The 17,209-nt window shown below is 44.4% G+C and overlaps 1 protein-coding gene across 4 annotated transcripts in view; it reads left to right on the top strand.

Moving 5' to 3' along the window:
* The window catches only part of SPOP (speckle type BTB/POZ protein), a 68,041-nt gene that overhangs the window by 47,393 nt on the left and 3,439 nt on the right, over positions 1-17,209 (top strand). For 3 of the 4 annotated variants that reach the window (XM_078437285.2, XM_078437282.2, XM_078437283.2), the window contains exons 2-8: positions 168-312; positions 979-1,100; positions 3,025-3,176; positions 3,305-3,432; positions 10,030-10,207; positions 13,226-13,281; positions 13,759-13,881. In XM_078437285.2, coding sequence (XP_078293411.1) covers positions 235-312; positions 979-1,100; positions 3,025-3,176; positions 3,305-3,432; positions 10,030-10,207; positions 13,226-13,281; positions 13,759-13,881 — 837 coding nt within the window. In that variant the 5' untranslated portion in view covers positions 168-234. Of the gene's footprint in view, positions 1-167; positions 313-608; positions 695-978; positions 1,101-3,024; positions 3,177-3,304; positions 3,433-10,029; positions 10,208-13,225; positions 13,282-13,758; positions 13,882-17,209 lie in introns of those variants that run through there. The other variant, XM_078437284.2, reaches the window with a different exon arrangement.

Consider the following 17,209-nt stretch of genomic DNA (forward strand, 5'->3'; position numbering starts at 1 on the left):
GATTAGGTGATCTTCTCTGAGGTTAGCATTGAATGCCAAGGAGCCATTTGAATGATAAGGTAGAGCATTCCAGGCAGGAGACAGAGTTTCCAGTCTGCAAGGTCAAACGGAAATAGGAGAGTATGCCATTAATCTAATAAAATCCTCATGCTTCTTGGGTCAACCAGGGTGAAGAGAGTAACAGAAATCTTTGTCCCCTGACTTTGGAGATCTCGTTTAACCTTCAAACTGGCGATGTCAAGGGTTCCAAGTCCTCCACCTCCGGCAGAAATGTCGAGTGGCCCCGTAGCTGAAAGCTGGTGCTACACACAGGTAGGTTCATGTTTTCACTCTGTAAATCTTGTACCTTGGGAGGATTTTGGTGAATGAAAAGAATAAGATTTCTTTTCTTCACTGGGTTTCCTGCTTTCTCTAGGACAGAACTGTCAAATAGCAGACAGAAAAAGTACCTGTCAGCTTTCCATTCCTTGGTTTTCCTCATGGAATCTCCATGTCCTAGGATAGTGTTTTTCACTGGAGCTTGAAAGAGGGGTGGGGGGGAATCTTTGAAACTAGATCCACTTCTATCCACCTTGATGGAAATGTGTTCCTCTTTGGGCAACTCACAGGAAACCAGGTTTGAGATTTGCAACCCCAGGCAGTGGCATCAGCATCTCAATTGTCAAACGCTGCTCTGAGCAAAGGCTCATTTTAGGTACGGCTTTATTATCTGCTTTCCCACCCCTGTCCATGTTTTTCTCACTTTCCACCCAGTGTTTCTGAGACGTGGAGAAATGTCATGAAAGCAGTTGGTCACTGTGAGATTTCTTAAGATGTGGGTGAGGGACAGAAAAAGCTGAGCCTCCATGCTGGCCAGACAGGGCTATCTTCCTATGGGAATCATGCAGAGGGAGGGAGGGGAAATGATTATTTGATCTTCAGCCTGTGTTTTAGGTTGCCTCCTTCCTATTTAATCGCTTCTTGGTTTTCTGTCAACAGATCAAGGTAGTGAAATTCTCCTACATGTGGACCATCAATAACTTTAGCTTTTGCCGGGAGGAAATGGGTGAAGTCATTAAAAGTTCAACCTTTTCATCAGGAGCCAATGATAAACTGAAATGGTGAGGAAGAACATATCTAGCTATAAAAATTTTTCTAAAAGTTGCCCATTTTCTCGGTTTTACGACACAGCCTGGCTAGGATGTGAGATCCTCGAAGGTGGAGACTTTGTTTTGTTCCTAACGTGTTCCCCAGCGCCTAGAACAGTGCCGGGCCCATGATAGGTGTTCACTGGACATTTGTTGAATTAGTTCAATGACTGTGTCAGGGACCAGCAAACTCAAATGGCTGTAGGGTAATATAAATGAGTAAGGAGGGCCAGTGTTGTAAATGATACTCATACACGATACGGTACGAGTGTTGACCCCTTGGCAGATGAGTGAGCGTCCTTCTGAAAGGGGTGGTGGCCGCTCAGCTCCAGCTGTCTATAGCTATGTGGGAGTAAGGGCCGACCATTGACATATTTTCTGATTCGAGAAAAGCAAGAAATTCAGATGTTAGCGCAAAAAAATCTCAAGTTTTAAATTGCCTGCTTTTAACAATAGAGGAGATGTATTTGCTAAGGCAATCAGAATGCCCAGGGTGTAGGATGGTTTGGAAGGTAGTTGGACCCAGCAGCCCAGCGGTGAGTTTAAGGACCCCCTCTCTCTCTGCTGTCCACGCTATTGAACATCTGAAGTCTGGCATCACCCTTGTGGCTGAAGGATGAGTGGCAGTGGCCACGGGTGTAACACACTGCCATTCGACAAAAGTCTTTGAACTTTCTTTGAATTAACCGTGTGGCCAAGAATACGCAGACATCCACTGACTGGTTTAGGTTTGTGTTCCCTCAATTAATCTTTGTGGCAAGAGGAATATGATCGGAGCGTGGAGGTCAGCCCCATCCAAATCACGTGTCCCCTTGAGGAGCCGGCAGCTAAGGATGCAACCATATGCTCGCTGCAAAGACCGGAACACATGTGCGAGCCACCAGTTTTGATCTCTGATAACCCAGCGAAGAGTTCAACAACTCTCCGTCCGTGCATTGTTTGTTGGCTGTGTACATTAAGCAGTGTATTACTAGGTGATACTGAGAGAACGCTTTCTTCTTAGGCATTGTGTTTAAATTTGCATCTTGAGCACGACATACAGTGATGTATACGGCATATGCACACCCTAGAGAGGCACTGCATTGGGCCACCTGTTTGAGAGAGGTGCCGTAACACTGGCAAGGCCTAAGGATACATCTGGCCTGTGGATTGTATGTGGTGGGAGCAGTGTGAACCACATGCAGATCAACTAATGACATTTACAACGTAACTCAGTCGAACCTATTAAATTCTGTCTGAAGTTTGTTTTGATTCAGTGGCAACAGATTGTCATCTCTGACTCTCTTTGGAAGCCTAGCTTGGAACTCTATCCTGTGGAATGGGAGCTTGCTTTTGTCTGTGCTTCCTCCATACTGCCTTCTTTATTTCAGTCTTAGAATATTACTGCCAGATTGATAAAATGTCCGTAGAAGATTATGTGCTGTTCACACATTTCTTTGCAATACTTTTTCTCTCCAAAGGTGATATTAAAGGGCTCAACAACGTTGTGTTTTTCATGGCTTCACTATAGTCCTGACCAAAGAAGGGGCAGCCTTTCCTGAGACTGAGGATTAGAACAGAGTGGAAGTAGGCTCCATTTTCAAATGTTTTCAGGGGAGAAAAGAGTGATTTGGGAGATTGTGAGGAAAGAGGCAGAGATGTAAGGGATGTGGTGTCGGATTCTAGAATGCCCTTCTATTTTTATTGTTTACTCCTTAGAAGGTGACTCAGGTTGCTCCCAAACAGTGGTTCCCAAAGTAGTCTTCTGCTGAATCAGAATCTCCCGCTATGGGGCCTGGATTGGTTCTCTTAACATCTTCTCTCAAGAAATAGATGTTTTGTATCTCCTGTCACATCACAAAACCTACAAACATGGATGCTTTTGACCTATATTTTTTTCCCTGTCTGTTTTGGGCAGGTGTTTGCGAGTAAACCCAAAAGGGCTAGATGAAGAAAGCAAAGATTACCTGTCACTTTACCTGTTACTGGTCAGCTGTCCAAAGAGTGAAGTTCGGGCAAAATTCAAATTCTCCATCCTGAATGCCAAGGGAGAAGAAACCAAAGCTATGGGTAAATGTTCTGCTCTTCATGCAACTCTTTATTTTCACATCAAGCAGCTTCATACACAGACAAGTTGTAGATTTGATCTGTGTTCTGAGTAACCCTAAATATGACTTTTTTTTTTTTTCCTACTCCAGAGAGTCAACGGGCATATAGGTTTGTGCAAGGCAAAGACTGGGGATTCAAAAAATTCATCCGTAGAGATTTTCTCTTGGATGAGGCCAACGGGCTTCTCCCTGATGACAAGCTTACCCTTTTCTGTGAGGTGAGTCCTTTTACCCCACGGTGCGACGAGCAATTCCCAGACCTGCTGGGAATCGGTAGGCTTCATTATGTTGTTTCAGGGATGGAGAGTGAGAAAAATCCCCAAGTGGTGTGGCGCAACCCAAGTGTTACTTCTGTGATTGAAACTGTCGTGATTTCGGGCTTGTTGGGCACCTCAGCTTTCTGCTCGTTGCCGTTCTTAAAAACAAAGATGGTGCGCCATCTTGGTAGGAGTGATTTTTGACTTGCTTGGGTCAGGATTCTGGCTTTTTCATTGCGGGTGTTTGCAGATAGAATTTGAAAGGGCTGGTGCTGCAAGCCGAGGAGAAGGGCCAGCAACTCAATATGTATATTTGTCCCGTTACCCTTTCCGACTTCTTAAGTGGGAAGGCTACTTGTGTTTGACTCCAAATCACTTTCCTTTTCTGCCCTACTGGATGACTCTTGCCAGGAGTTGGGTATATCGCTTTGTCTTGCTGGAGTGGTTGTGAAATTAGGAAGGTGAGAACCATTTTTTCCAGGGTGAAGGGTAGCTATAGCTCTCTAACTCGTGGGTGGCTAGGCGAGTTCCGTGTAGTCAGCCAGGAGCGTCCTTCTCTCACCAGTGACCCAGGAGCCTTTCTGGGTTTACAGGAGAAGCCTTGAAGTAAAAATCCCAAAGTGAGAGTGAGGTAGAAAGTGGTTTCTTTAATAAGCATATACTAGTCAGTCATTTCATGCCATTATCCGTGTATTTAAGATCCTCACAAACTCACAGAGTCACCAACGAATGAAGCCTCCAGTCGGATGGGATCTTTGTGTTCCCTATGCGTTGTATGGTCAAGAACCACTTGCTGAGCGGCACCACTTGAGAGTGACCGCTGTGTTTTCACGGGGAGGGTGCAGGCAAGTTCCCCGACTGCCAGTGTGCTCTGTCATAATGGTAGGTTCACACCGTGAGTTAACGACAGGTCCAAAGGCTTATCACCACCTGCGCAGTGGGGCAGGGTGTCCCTTCGGAATCCTGCCCTTTTGTGGAAGAGGCCTGGCCAGCAGTCGCCAGCTTCTCTCCCCGGTCACAGCTCGCGGAGTGTTTCTGCAGAGTAGTTGCTGGGGATTAGAAAACTTTGGACGCGTAGTTTATTAAAGGACTGCACTAAATACATAAATAGTCGCATAATAGCTACCTCCTCTCCTTTCTCACTGCTAAGTGAAAGAAGGAAATACTAGAGTGACGGCCTCTCTGTAAATACATAAAATGTTGCAGTTGTTTTTGTCTGTGAACTTGAAATTTGTATTCTGTGTAAGTCCTATTATTTACAGATCGTGCTCGGTTGCCCTGGTGAAAAAATGAGAACAATTAGGTGGTTTTGTATGAGCTTTGATGTTATGAAACGTTAAGACCATCAATTTAGTCTTACCTCTCTTAGAGACCTATATTTCAGAAAGATTTTAAAATAGTGGAAAATTCTATTTTCTTTTGGAAACGAAAGCCAGTCTTTGAACTGTTCTCTGAAAGAAGAGAAATCTCTCAATCTCGCCTCTGGTGTTCTAGGCAAAGCCTCAACCTTTATCACCACATTTTCCAGTCCACAGTCGGTCCAGCCTCTTCTGCTTTGCTCCCCCTCCCAGCCCATCCCCCCAAATCCCTTCCAGCTACTCCAACCCCTGTATCGCCATTCTCGATTTGGAAACCAATTGGCCTGCCCTCGCTTGGCAGTCTCTTACCCTGTGGTTAAGTCCAAGGCTTTGCTTCCCCATATGAAATTCTCTCCCTTCACTTCCCCATATGAAATTCTCTTAGGAGAAATCCTGTGGTTAAGTTTAGATTCGTCTTACTGACTTCGAAGGGAAGTGAGATGACACTTTGGAAATGAGGAGATGTTGAACAGGGAAACGTCTGCTGAGTTCTGCTGATGCCATCGGTTTCTTCCCATCGAACCAGGTGTGCCATCTGTTCCGCTCACACTTCTCTGTTGGCCACAGGTGCTGAGTGTTGCTTCTCATGCTTGGGCTTGTGCCTAGTGAGACTCGTTTCTGTTCCCAGGCTCTCCGCGGACTTAGTAGCATTCAGCATTGCAAGACGGTTGCGTGGGGGGGTGTGTTGGATGTGTGGGTTTTAAAAATGTCTGCAGCTCATCTGAGTTCTTAGTGCTTTTCAAAGCTAGATCCTTCTTTGCTGCACACTCTGTCCTTTTGACCTGTCGCTCCCTTTTGTCAGTGGATTATTTATAAACCGGTATTTGGTTCGTATTTTTATTTTATGTATCATTGGTTTAGTTAGTATTTTTTTATTATTCAGAGGCTTTTATGCAGTCGATGTCCACATACAGATTTAGGTTATGAGTCTTCCACCGCTTCGTTCGTCACTCAGCCTTTGGCCTGGGTACTTCCCTCCTATCGGTCAGTGGATTATTTATAAACGAGCTTATTGCATCTTGGTAACAAAAGTACGGTTGTTCCGTGGATTCTTTTGGCTGTTCCTAGAGGCCACACGAGGGAATCCTGAGGCAAAAGGCTGAGAATCACGTTTGTCTTTGGGCTTTATTTCAGCGGTTAATGAACATTTAAATGAAACTAGATCGCTGCACGAGCAGTCTCGTTTATAATGCGCCACACTGGGTTCACCTCTCAGTGACGTTCTTGTCTATTAGGAAATGGGACGATTCTCGCAAGTCGCTATGGCAGCATTTTCAAAGCATTCCCTGAATTGTCTCTCATCACAATCCTCGGAGCCGGATTAGTTCTCTTACCTTCATTTCGCGTTACTGGGGGGAGAAGCAGTGCCTAGGGAGGTCAGGTAATTTTTCCTAACCTTGTACAGCAAATTAGTGTCCGGCCGTGGCAGCTGCGCGTTCCCCCCTCTCGTCCGCCACGCGGCGCCACGCGGCGCCACGCGGAGCCGAATGCCGTTCGGCCGAGGAAGCGTGGGCTCTACCACGTTTTCTTAACAGAGACGGTCTCCTTTGGCGATGAAAGGCTCGTGGAGGCTGTACGCTTTTAATTTTCCCTTTATTTATTTATTTATTTATTTTTTAATTTTTTTTTTAACGTTTATTTATTTTTGAGACAGAGAGAGACAGAGCATGAACGGGGGAGGGGCAGAGAGAGAGGGAGACACAGAATCGGAAGCAGGCTCCAGGCTCTGAGCCATCAGCCCAGAGCCTGACGCAGGGCTCGAACTCACGGACCGCGAGATCGTGACCTGAGCTGAAGTCGAACGCTTAACCGACTGAGCCACCCAGGTGCCCCTAATTTTCCCTTTAATAATTTGGTTCACAGTAAAATCTCCATGACGTGTTTCAGCTTCTATTGATTCTTCTCTCTGTTTATATTGAAAACGAATAGCTATAAACCATAAAAATGCATATATCCCTCTCTCACTGCGTGTGCCTCTGACAGGTAGAAGATTCCGGTGTCTGTCTGTAATGTTGCAATTAAAGTTGAAATGTGAAACACCGTATGAATGAAATACCGAATATGAACTATCTAGACCCTAGTGGAGTCTTAAAATAGCACTTTCCTTCTCAAACATAGAATATCCTCTCATGGCCCGGGAATATGTATTTTGACCAAATTTTAAATTATGTGGGTCTGTTTTTCTTTTTTATCATCTTATTAGTGGATGGTCTGGAGATATTGGTTGAACTGTATGATAACGCCAATATTGAGTGCTCTTGACCTACCGAAATGATGTAATATGTAACATTATTACAGGGTATAAACATAATGTTGTAAACCTAATACCCGACCCAACAGCATCACCAGTAACTCGGAACTGGCCTGTGTGCTTCTCCCCTCTCCCCTGGGCCTCATCCCCACTCAGAGGATGATCTGTTTCAAATTGTACGTTATCATCCCCTTGTTCATTTGTGTGCCTGAACAGCGACCTGTTCAGGTTTGCTTGTTTGTGCCCTTGATAAAAATGGTGTCAGAACGTACGCAGGTCACGTAGGTCACGTTGCTTTCTTTGCATCGTGTGTCTAAAATGTGTTTATGTGGCGGGTATAACTAGAGTTCTTTCATTTTTAGTGCTCTGTACTAGTGTGCTGTGTGAACGAATATGCAGCAGTTTATTTATTCGTGCTCTTCTTGGCGCGTGTCTAGATTGTTGCCGGTCTTTTGATTAGAAGTAATGCTGCTGCTACAGACCATCTCTGTGCGGCAGCCTATTGTTTCCTTGATTGTTATCATTATATAGAAGCTTCAAAATACATTTCCATTGGTCTCACCTTGACTTTTTATGTTTAGATAAAATGTACAAGAATTGGCACAGCCTTTAGTCTTTTATGGAATTTTCTTCTCTAAGAAGAGGAATCGACTTTAAAAGTGAGGCCCGTTTACAACTTGAAACATAGAGGGGTATACAGCCTTCCTGAGACATTTTCATGCAGTCATTTCTAAGACGACATAAATGTCACCGTCACGTCATCTTCACAGCTGCAATTCTGAATGAGTCTCCATAGTCGACTTCACAGGCATTAACAAAAAAAAAAATCTTTAGTTTTTCTCAAAATGGTCTCATTTTAGCATCATCGTTTGCAGAGGAAAACAATCCCTTCCTGAGTTGAAAGTTTGGACTCTGAAGACTCATTTGTGAATGCCATTTAAAATTTATTTTTAATTAAGCGTATTTAATGTTGGTGAGAGGTGCCAGACATTCAGAGCTCTGGAGACTCCAGGCATCCATATATCTACAGCACAAGTCTGGCTCAGACAGTAAAGGTACATTCTCCTTCCTGCTGTGTTCTGTCTGTGTCTGGAGAGAGGAATGGCCCCAGCGAGACAAGTCATAGTCTTTGGGCCTCCCTCATTACCGAGCGCACATCCAACCAGCAGAGGGTCCGCCGGTAACCATAGCTCGGAATTCAGCTTAGCTCTTGCCAATTCATTTTACCCAGTCTAGTAAATCACCATCGAGTGTTAATGACTCTGGGCTCCTGTCAACCTGGTTTAATTTAAGCTTAGGAACCCACTGCCAGAAGCGTTCTCCGTTCCCTTCATTGACCATCCCAAGACGTTCCAGCCTTTCCCAATGAGGAAGTTGGGTTTAATTGGTCTTTTCCTTTCTTTTCTTTTCTTTTCTTTTTTTTTTTTTTTTTTTTTTAAATCCGTATTTCCAGGCTATGACTAGAAACAGGAAACTTCTACTTTTGATGTTAGTATGAGAAAGTGGCTAGACCAAACTAGAGGTCTTAGGGCAAGAGAGAATCTCTGTGGGGTAGTTTGTGCTGGATCCTGAGCTATTAAAATAATGTTATAATCTGGCTCTGATAAATGTGCTACAAACGTTAAGTACATTCATAATTGATTAACTTGGCTGCTTCATTGCTAGAGATCACCATGGCTAGTTTTAAACAAATGACTAAATTTCTTGAGCTGATAGTAAGTATCTCACTCCTGTGCAAAAGAGACTACGGGTCACCTGGATGGGGCGTTCATTTTACCTCTGGGTTTGTGACTGCATTTAAGGGGTAACTTGCATCTTGAAGGGTGAGAGAAACTTGGGTCACTTAGGATGTTCCTTAAGCTGTCTTTCTCACCTAACTCATAGCAGTAGCAAGAGTGAGGAGCTGATCCTCAAGGTTTGTGAATTCGGCTTTATATTAACATTCCTAACCCCATACGATGGAGATGAGGCACAGCAGTGGTTGTTAGGCAGAAGACTGATCTGCTGGGTCTTACCTTCAGTTTGGTAGCTTCCATTTATTTTGGGATGCTGTATGATGTATAGATCCTTGTACTTGGTATCCTAACAGATTTATCTGAGTTTCACTGACCCATTTGGAAGTTACTTGGGTTTTTATCTAGGCTGAACAGTTCATTCAACTAGTTAAAGCACGCTGCTGTTGAAGTCGTCGTGGCGGGTTGGATCCCTCCGTAAATCTGTGGTCCTCATTCTGTTCCAGAGCAGTAAGTGCATGTCTAGCTGGAGCCAGCCATCTTGTATGTCATCGTCACAAAGGACCGAGTAAAAGCGTGTAAATGGTGTGGGCTACCCACCCAGCTATCACTGCTAGGGAAGACCTTCCCAAGCCCAGTTCTGTTTATTAGACTAACCTCTATGAGGAAGCGCCAATTATTTACCAGGCCCAGTAGAGGCTGCATTTTATTTTCGTGGTCCCGACCTCATTAAAATTAAGTGCTTTCAGGCTTATCAGATTCTTGCTTCTAGAGAGTTTTAAGTGGTAGTTTCTGTAGGAGTTCTTTGTATTTGACCTTTTGCTTAAGGCAGAATAAGGTAAATACTTGAGGTTTAATACGTGTTTAGGTCAGTGTCCCCGTTCCCCCGTGTCTCCTTCCCCCCGCCGCCCTGTGGCTTTGCCCAGGTTTTCAGGGCAGGGGAGGTGGAGCTTATTAGCAGTTGGAGGAGAAGGAGATTTGTGGGGCTTTGTGCTTCTCGTCTTAGGGTGGTGTAGAGTAAGTGTGATCGCGGCAGATTGGAAATTACTTGATCCACAGGATAAAGCCTCCATTTGTGGAGGTGGTTTCAAGAGAACATGACTAACGTTTGTATCTGAATGTACTACAGCATCGAGGTAAAAGTCATCTCTCTTCCTGCTGGGAAGAAAATTCCTGGTGACAGAACCTTTGGACTAGATTTCCTTGTCTTTCACAGGTGAGTGTGGTGCAAGATTCCGTCAACATTTCTGGCCAGAACACTATGAATATGGTGAAGGTCCCTGAGTGCCGGCTGGCCGATGAGCTGGGAGGACTGTGGGAGAACTCCCGGTTCACAGACTGCTGTCTGTGCGTTGCTGGCCAGGAGTTCCAGGCTCACAAAGCTATCTTGGCAGGTTGGTATTTATTCATGGGAAGCTTTAGTTTGGGTGAAACAAAGAAAAACCGTGGCTGCATAATCACCTTTTGAATAACATCACTTTTTCAAACTGGTGCAGAAAAACTGCAACTAGATGTATTTTTTTATGGTGGGGACGTGAGTTGTCATAACCCAGAAGACTACTGTCCATATTAGGTCACCACTGTCGAGCAGTGGATGATGATGTGTATTGAATGCCTCTGTACCTAGAGGGTAGATGTCAAAACGCCGGTAAAGAGCAGGTGTTAGCCCCCAGATAGGGACTTAGGATGTAATGGAGAAGATTCTAGACCCAGGACCAAACCACCGTCTGGCTAAGTCCCCCAGCCCTGGAGTGTTAGCCCTCCCTGCAGTACAGACTATACTATAGGAGAATGAGAATGACATGGAAGATCAGGTCTTGCTCTCATAAGAGGCCCTTGGTCCTTAAGACCAGAAAGACTGACACGGAACGGCCCCCGATAAGGCAGCACTGACTTCACCTCCCACGAAGGCATAGCAGTCAGCCGCAAACTTCTGTTCAGACCATAAGCCATAAGAGGAAGTCACGTGAACTTTCAGGCAGCAAATTTCTTACCAAGACTCTCAGCAGTATCATTCTAAAACACACACCTGGCAAAACCTCAGTCTGGCTCAATCCAGCCGTCTTCCTGTTCCTGCTCGCAACTAGGTGTTACCGTGTATTGCCAAAGGAAGTCATTAACTCTTAGGTTAGCGTCTCCACGCTCGGCTAGACTCTTGGCACTGTCAGGAGCTCTTCTGTAGATACACCGCTCCCTTTCTTTTTCATAACAATAGATACTTCAGACTGTTTACTGGTCTCCTTCGATCTCCAGCTCCTAAGAGAGATGCTTGCTGCTGCCGCTGCTGCCGCTGCTGAGAGAATATTGAGGCCCTTCTCCCTCCGCTCTTGTCTGTTGCCTTACCTGCCTTCTCCCTGCGCTCTCCGTTGGGGGTTGTTCTTCCTTATGGCCAAAGCAGCCTATCTTTTCGACTTCTGTTTCATATCACAGGCCGCCTTCTCAGAAGCCTCACTCTGCCAGTCATACCCTTGCTGGGTCTCTCTTTCTCCAATTGCCTGTTTACCCCCAGCCTGGAAACAGACAGGCTCGGGCTTCTCCTTCTTCTAGTTATTCATTCATTTATTCTCTCTCTCTCTCTCTTTAAATAGAGCTGAGCTTCTTGAGTTAGCACATTCACTGTCTCAACTTCTTTCCTCCCACTTATCCTCAGTTCACCTCCATGCCACGAAAGCAGTTTTCCAAAGTTCTGTGACCTGCTAGTTCCTAAATCTGAGGGATTCCTTAGTTCATATAGTACTTGATTCCTTTCTCCTGGTTTTTCCTCCTGGTGCTCTGGCTACTTCTGATATGTGGCTTCCCTCTTCTTCACGCATCCCTGTCAACACTGGTGTCCCTAAGGGTCCGCCTCAGGTCTCTTTTCCTCTCCTTATTTCCCCCCAAGTGATTTTATTTATTCGCATAGCCTCAGTTTCTGTCTAGCCACCGGAGACCCTCTAAGCCTGTTGCTGCTCAGACCCTTCCCTTTTTACTAAAAGCACCAACCCTTTAATCTTCAACTTCTGTGAAGTATTTTAGTACCTTACAGTTGATGAGCCTTCTGAAATAAAAGCAATGAGAACGAATATCTCTTTGGAATAGACTAAAATATTGAGTCTCAGAGGGTTGAGTGGTTTGCCCAAGATAATGTGGTTAGAAAATGACAGATCCAAAATTAGTTCTTGCGGACAGAAACTGTAGGCCAACGTTCAAGTAACCTGTTAGCTCAGAGTTCTGCTACATATTCCGTCTGGTCCTCCTCTCAGGTGGAGATTGGTAGTCTCAGCTTTTGCCAAAACCTCTGATTTATTGGGCAACATGATAAAATTTGAGTTTTTAGGCCTTTTATCACTTTCATGGTTGAAATTAAGTGGACTTATTTGTCCACGTTCATTAGACTACAGTGGGCATGGCCTCGAACACCGTTTCTCACCTTTTGTCATTATCCCCATTCCTCCAAGGGGAAAAAAAAAAATCAAATTATTCCTAATGGGAGACAGTAAATACCAGAGATTAAGATTTTGTCAGGAAGGGTTGAGTTTTGAAGGGCCACAGGTGGTTGTAAGATTGTTTTTGCCTCTTTGGGGCATTATCATCTCTAATGTGAGTGCATGGCTTGAAGGAACAGACAACCTGCCATCCACAAGCATGCACTTCTTCTGCTAATGGATGCCTTCGAGCCCTGTTCTTGACCTCCTTGCCGCGTGATCCCTGGAACTGGAGAAAGTCGGTGTCGTGGTTTCAGGCAAAAATCCGGGTATTAAAACATGAAGGATCTTCCATTTGAACCCCCACGTCTACCCAGAGGAGATCGTTGTCAGCCAGCATAGGTCATTTGCTTCAAATGAGTGGTTGGAATGGAGCTAATGAGAAATTATTTTGCAAGTCATTTCAGGACACTCGGTTGGCTCAGTCAGTAGAGCATATAACTCTTGATCTCAGTGTTGTGAGTTCAAGCCCCATGTTGGGTGTAGCAGTTAGTTAAAGATAAAATCTTTAAAAAGCAAAAAAAAAAAAGAGTGGGTGGCTCGGTTGAGCATTCGGCTCAGTTCATGATCTCACAGTTCGTGTGACCAAGTCCTATGTAAAGCTCTGCACTGATAGTGTGAGACTTGCTTGGGATTCTCTCTCTCTGCCCCTTCTGCATGCGTGCATGTGATCGTGCACTCTCTCTTTCTCTCTCCCTCAAATAAACAAACATTTAAAAAAGAAAAAGAGAAGAAAGTATTGGTTTCTTTTTTCCCCCTTCTGTATTATTATTTGCTTATTGGTATAATAGAAGAAGAAAGGAATTTTATTATTCTGATACAATTTGAGGCCAAGACCCTTTGGGGGCAGGAATGGGACAGGAAACAGAGTGGTCTCTTCATAACAGAAGAGCCAAGAGGTTTCAGTGTGATAACCTTATCTGTCTCTGTTCCCCTTTCACTTTGTAGCTCGTTCTCCAGTTTTTAGTGCCATGTTTGAACATGAAATGGAGGAGAGCAAAAAGGTATGTGACGGAATGAAGATATGTCTTTGTAGCTAGGTGGCTAGATCCAGATGATTTCCTAATTTGACACCAGATTTATTTTTCCAGTCGTGTTATTAAAATGGCGTATCATTCTCACTTTCTCAGAGCAGGGAGAGAGAGGTGGTCCAGAAGCATTCTAAGTAAAGCAGACTCACTGTGTCCCAGGTAGATCATCCAGTTTGGAGGGAGGGTTTTAGACAGGTGTTTCCACTCAGAAAAAGTCCACAAAAAAAACAAAAACAAAAACAAAAACAACTCTTGTATTTGAGAGGGTAAAGGTGGTGCATAGGATAGGAGGAAAAGCTGTTCTCATGAAGTAGGGCAGAGAGAGATTGCCCATTTGTGTTAGGTTTCAGATGATACACGCCTTGCTCCCACCGGAGCTTAAAGTCATGAAAATTGTTTGGGGGTTTTGTTCTGTTGGAATGTTTCTCATTTTTAGTTTTTCTGGCATAGAATCGGGTTGAAATCAATGATGTGGAGCCTGAAGTTTTTAAGGAAATGATGTGCTTCATTTACACGGGGAAGGCTCCGAACCTCGACAAAATGGCTGATGATTTGCTGGCAGCTGCTGACAAGGTGAGATAAGAATAGAAAAATAGGGGCGCCTGGTAGCTCAGTCGCTTAAGGGTCCGACTTTTGATTTTGGCTTAGGTCACGATCTCATGGCCATGAGACTGAGCCATGGTCATGGGATTGAGCCGTGCGTCAGGCTCCGCTCTGGGCCTGGACGGAGCCTGCTTAAGATTCTCTCTTTCCCTCTGCCCCTCCCCAGCACATGCACACATGTGTGCGCATGCTCTCTCTCTCTCTCTCTCTCTCTCTCTCTCTCTCTCTCTCAAGAGAAAGGAAAGAAAAGGACAAGAAAAATAACCACAAGAGGAGGAATTTTTTGTGACCTTTTGAGTTTCATCACTGGGCGGCTGTGTTACATAGTACATCAGATGAACTTGTGTCTGAGTGTGGCCAGGACAGTCCTGTGTTACACGTGGGTGCCAACACAATTATGGGTAGAACCCTTTTTATCTTTCAAAGTGTCCTGCTTTGAATGAAGGAAATTACATGGTCACCCTGATTATAAAAAAGGATAAGTCTGATGTTTACCTCTCTTGCCTTCACTGTTGTGATTACATATAAGCACAGTGATACTGAAGTTTTAGGTAATGCTAACATTTGGATTTATGATTCGGCCTTATAATTTATGAAGTGTTCTGGAGTTTGTTAACTTTTTTTTTTCTAAACAGTGAGTGATTTTATTTTCCTTTTAATTCCAGTTAACATACAGTGTTATATTAGTTTCGTGTGTACAGTCCCATAATTGAACACTCCCGTAAGTCATCCTGCGCCCATCATGACAAGCACACTCTTTCACCTCTGTCACCGGTTTCATCCTTCCACCCACCTACCTCCCCTGAGTTCCTTAACTTTCTTTGCAACTTTGCCAACAAGAGAATAATCTTTTGCTCAGGGTCGTGGTTGGCATTTTCAACTTTTACCTAGGTATTTATTGAAATATACCATATTCAGAATTACGAGATGATGGGTCGCTCCTTGGGAAAAAAGAAATACTACTGTAATAAACGTGTGTGTCGATTGTAAGATACACTTCAATTTGAGAATTATTAAAGTGTGAAAATTAAAATATGGATCTTCGAATCAAGGAAATAAGGTGATGACCAAAACACGCCAGTGATTCTCAAAATAAGGCTGGGGGGAAATGTTAATGAAGCACTGAGTTTAAACAAGTCAAATTGAGGTTTTTGTGTGTTGCTGTCTCACTGCAGGATTTCTCAGAATCTTTACTATGTTAATGTGCGCTGTGAGTTATCTAAAAGAATATGATAGCATTTCTCTAATTTAGTTAACCCTGGAATCCTTTCCTTCAGGGACCGGTGGGGATTAGTGGTCCCCAAAACACACTTTGGGAGACTGACTTTCGTTGTGTAGATACATCAGAAAGAGCTCGGTAACCTGTCCTCCAAGGCCCTGTGGTCTGAGGAAATACAAGCTGGGGGGTTGGGTGGCTATTCATCCCGTGAAAGTTTTCCTTAAAAGGCCTTAAACCTGGCCAGCAGTACACCCTGTGAGAAGGACGGTTCCCTGCCGGAAGTGCTGCCGCTTCCTGCCACAATGCTGCAGCACCCATCCGAGGGCAAAGCTGGCTCAGACCGAAGGGCACTAGAGCCTTCCCGGGATTGGCCCACAGGAATAGTCTCCTTCCACCTTGCTTTGCACCTTGGGAACAGAGGAAGTACTTGTTTTTACACTGGAAGCTTTATCTTTATTGATCAGCTCTTCGGAGTGTTTGTAGAGGATGAGGCATGTAAACCCCATCGGTGCTACTGATGAAAACGATTGAATAATAGCTGTATCCTTCTTATCACCTTTTCGAGATTTTATTAATACAGTTAAGCACTGTGAACATGCCATGCCCTCCCAGTCTAGCCAGCTCAGCTCTGACCACAGGAATCTTGCTTTCAGTGGAGGCAATAAATACACACTGTGAACTCTGGGGAAGCAGAAGACACAGCTTTTTATAAACATGAGTTTATAATGATTGCGCCTCACCCGCCCTCTGATTTTCGGTGAAGTTTACACGCACCAGGTTGTTTATCCCTCTCGTCTTCTAGCTCCCATAAGGACGAGTAGTATCAAAAGGCCCACTTTTTAGACGGAAATACCAAGGCTCAGCGGTGGATATTCTCAGAGCCAGGGTTTGACATCTGCGGCATTCCTGGGGCGTCCATTCCTGCTCCTCGGCCAGAGAGCCGACCGGGGAAGCCCCTGTGAGCGCACGGAGCGCGGGGATCGGCCTGAATTGACCTTCTGTGGACGGTATTTTCAGTACAGTGCCGTTAACTTACAGTTTTAAAAGATAAAGTAATTGAATCGCAGCAGTGCTTTATTTGTGAATGAGAAGTTAAGCGAAGGTGCATTTTCAAATTCCATTCAGAATTTCCCATTAGACAGTCTCTACTCCAAGCTTATTTTAAAATATTTTTACCTTTACACCTTGTTGTGAGCTTCAGGAAAACAGAATAAGAAATCCTTCATGGAAGGATCTAAACATCTAGAATTTACCCAAGAGGCTGAAACAGCTTCTTCTGAGCCTTTCCAGTCTCCTGGGGACATGTGTAATTAGACCAAAAACAAAACAAAACACGTCGGCCAAGCCCGGGAGACACAATTTCGATCTCTTGGGTAAGTACAACCATTAGGCAGGTTTTTCAGAAGCATAATTAAGAAAAAAAAAAAAAAAAAACTTTGTCCCTTAAGGGACAAGAATGGCTACTTTTGTCTAATTATGCAGCAGGGATCAGAATTGTTCACGGTAAAAGTCCTTTTTAAAAGAAGGCATCGAGAAAGGGTAAGAGGAATGTTCTGTGCGGCACTGTATAAAGACTGAACCATCTACTCGACCTTTTGCAGCCTTTTAAAACAAAAACGGCCACCTCATTTCTTGCTTGTCTGGTGTCATTCCTGTTTTCCATGGAAACTGTTTTCCAGTTACTCAAATGTAAAAAATTAAAGCTGCACCAAAACCAATAAAACTCTCTTTTGGCTGCAGGAGATCACAGTGCCAACAGATATGCCTCCTCACCCAGGATTCGTAAAAATGAAATTGTCTTGGTCTGACTGCCATGACTCGGCCTCAAGGAGTGTTGTGTCATTGCGTTCTGAGGTCCTCAAGGTGGGACCTATACGGAGACTGTGGCTGCCCGTAAAGCAAACCGTTCTCCTGCGAACTGATTAACTACACTTTATTTTGTGCCTCCTTTTATCCCTTCCTCCTCGCTGCTGAAGTTCCTTAGTTAGGTTCATAATCTCCTATTTGAGAGCACGTAGTCCAGCGGCATCAGAACAGATCAGCTAGGTCAGATGTGCCCAGTGTTAACCTAGACCTTCA

Source organism: Panthera onca, chromosome E1 (assembly GCF_046562875.1).
Source record: "Panthera onca isolate mPanOnc1 chromosome E1, mPanOnc1 haplotype 2, whole genome shotgun sequence".
Lineage (NCBI taxonomy): Eukaryota > Metazoa > Chordata > Mammalia > Carnivora > Felidae > Panthera > Panthera onca.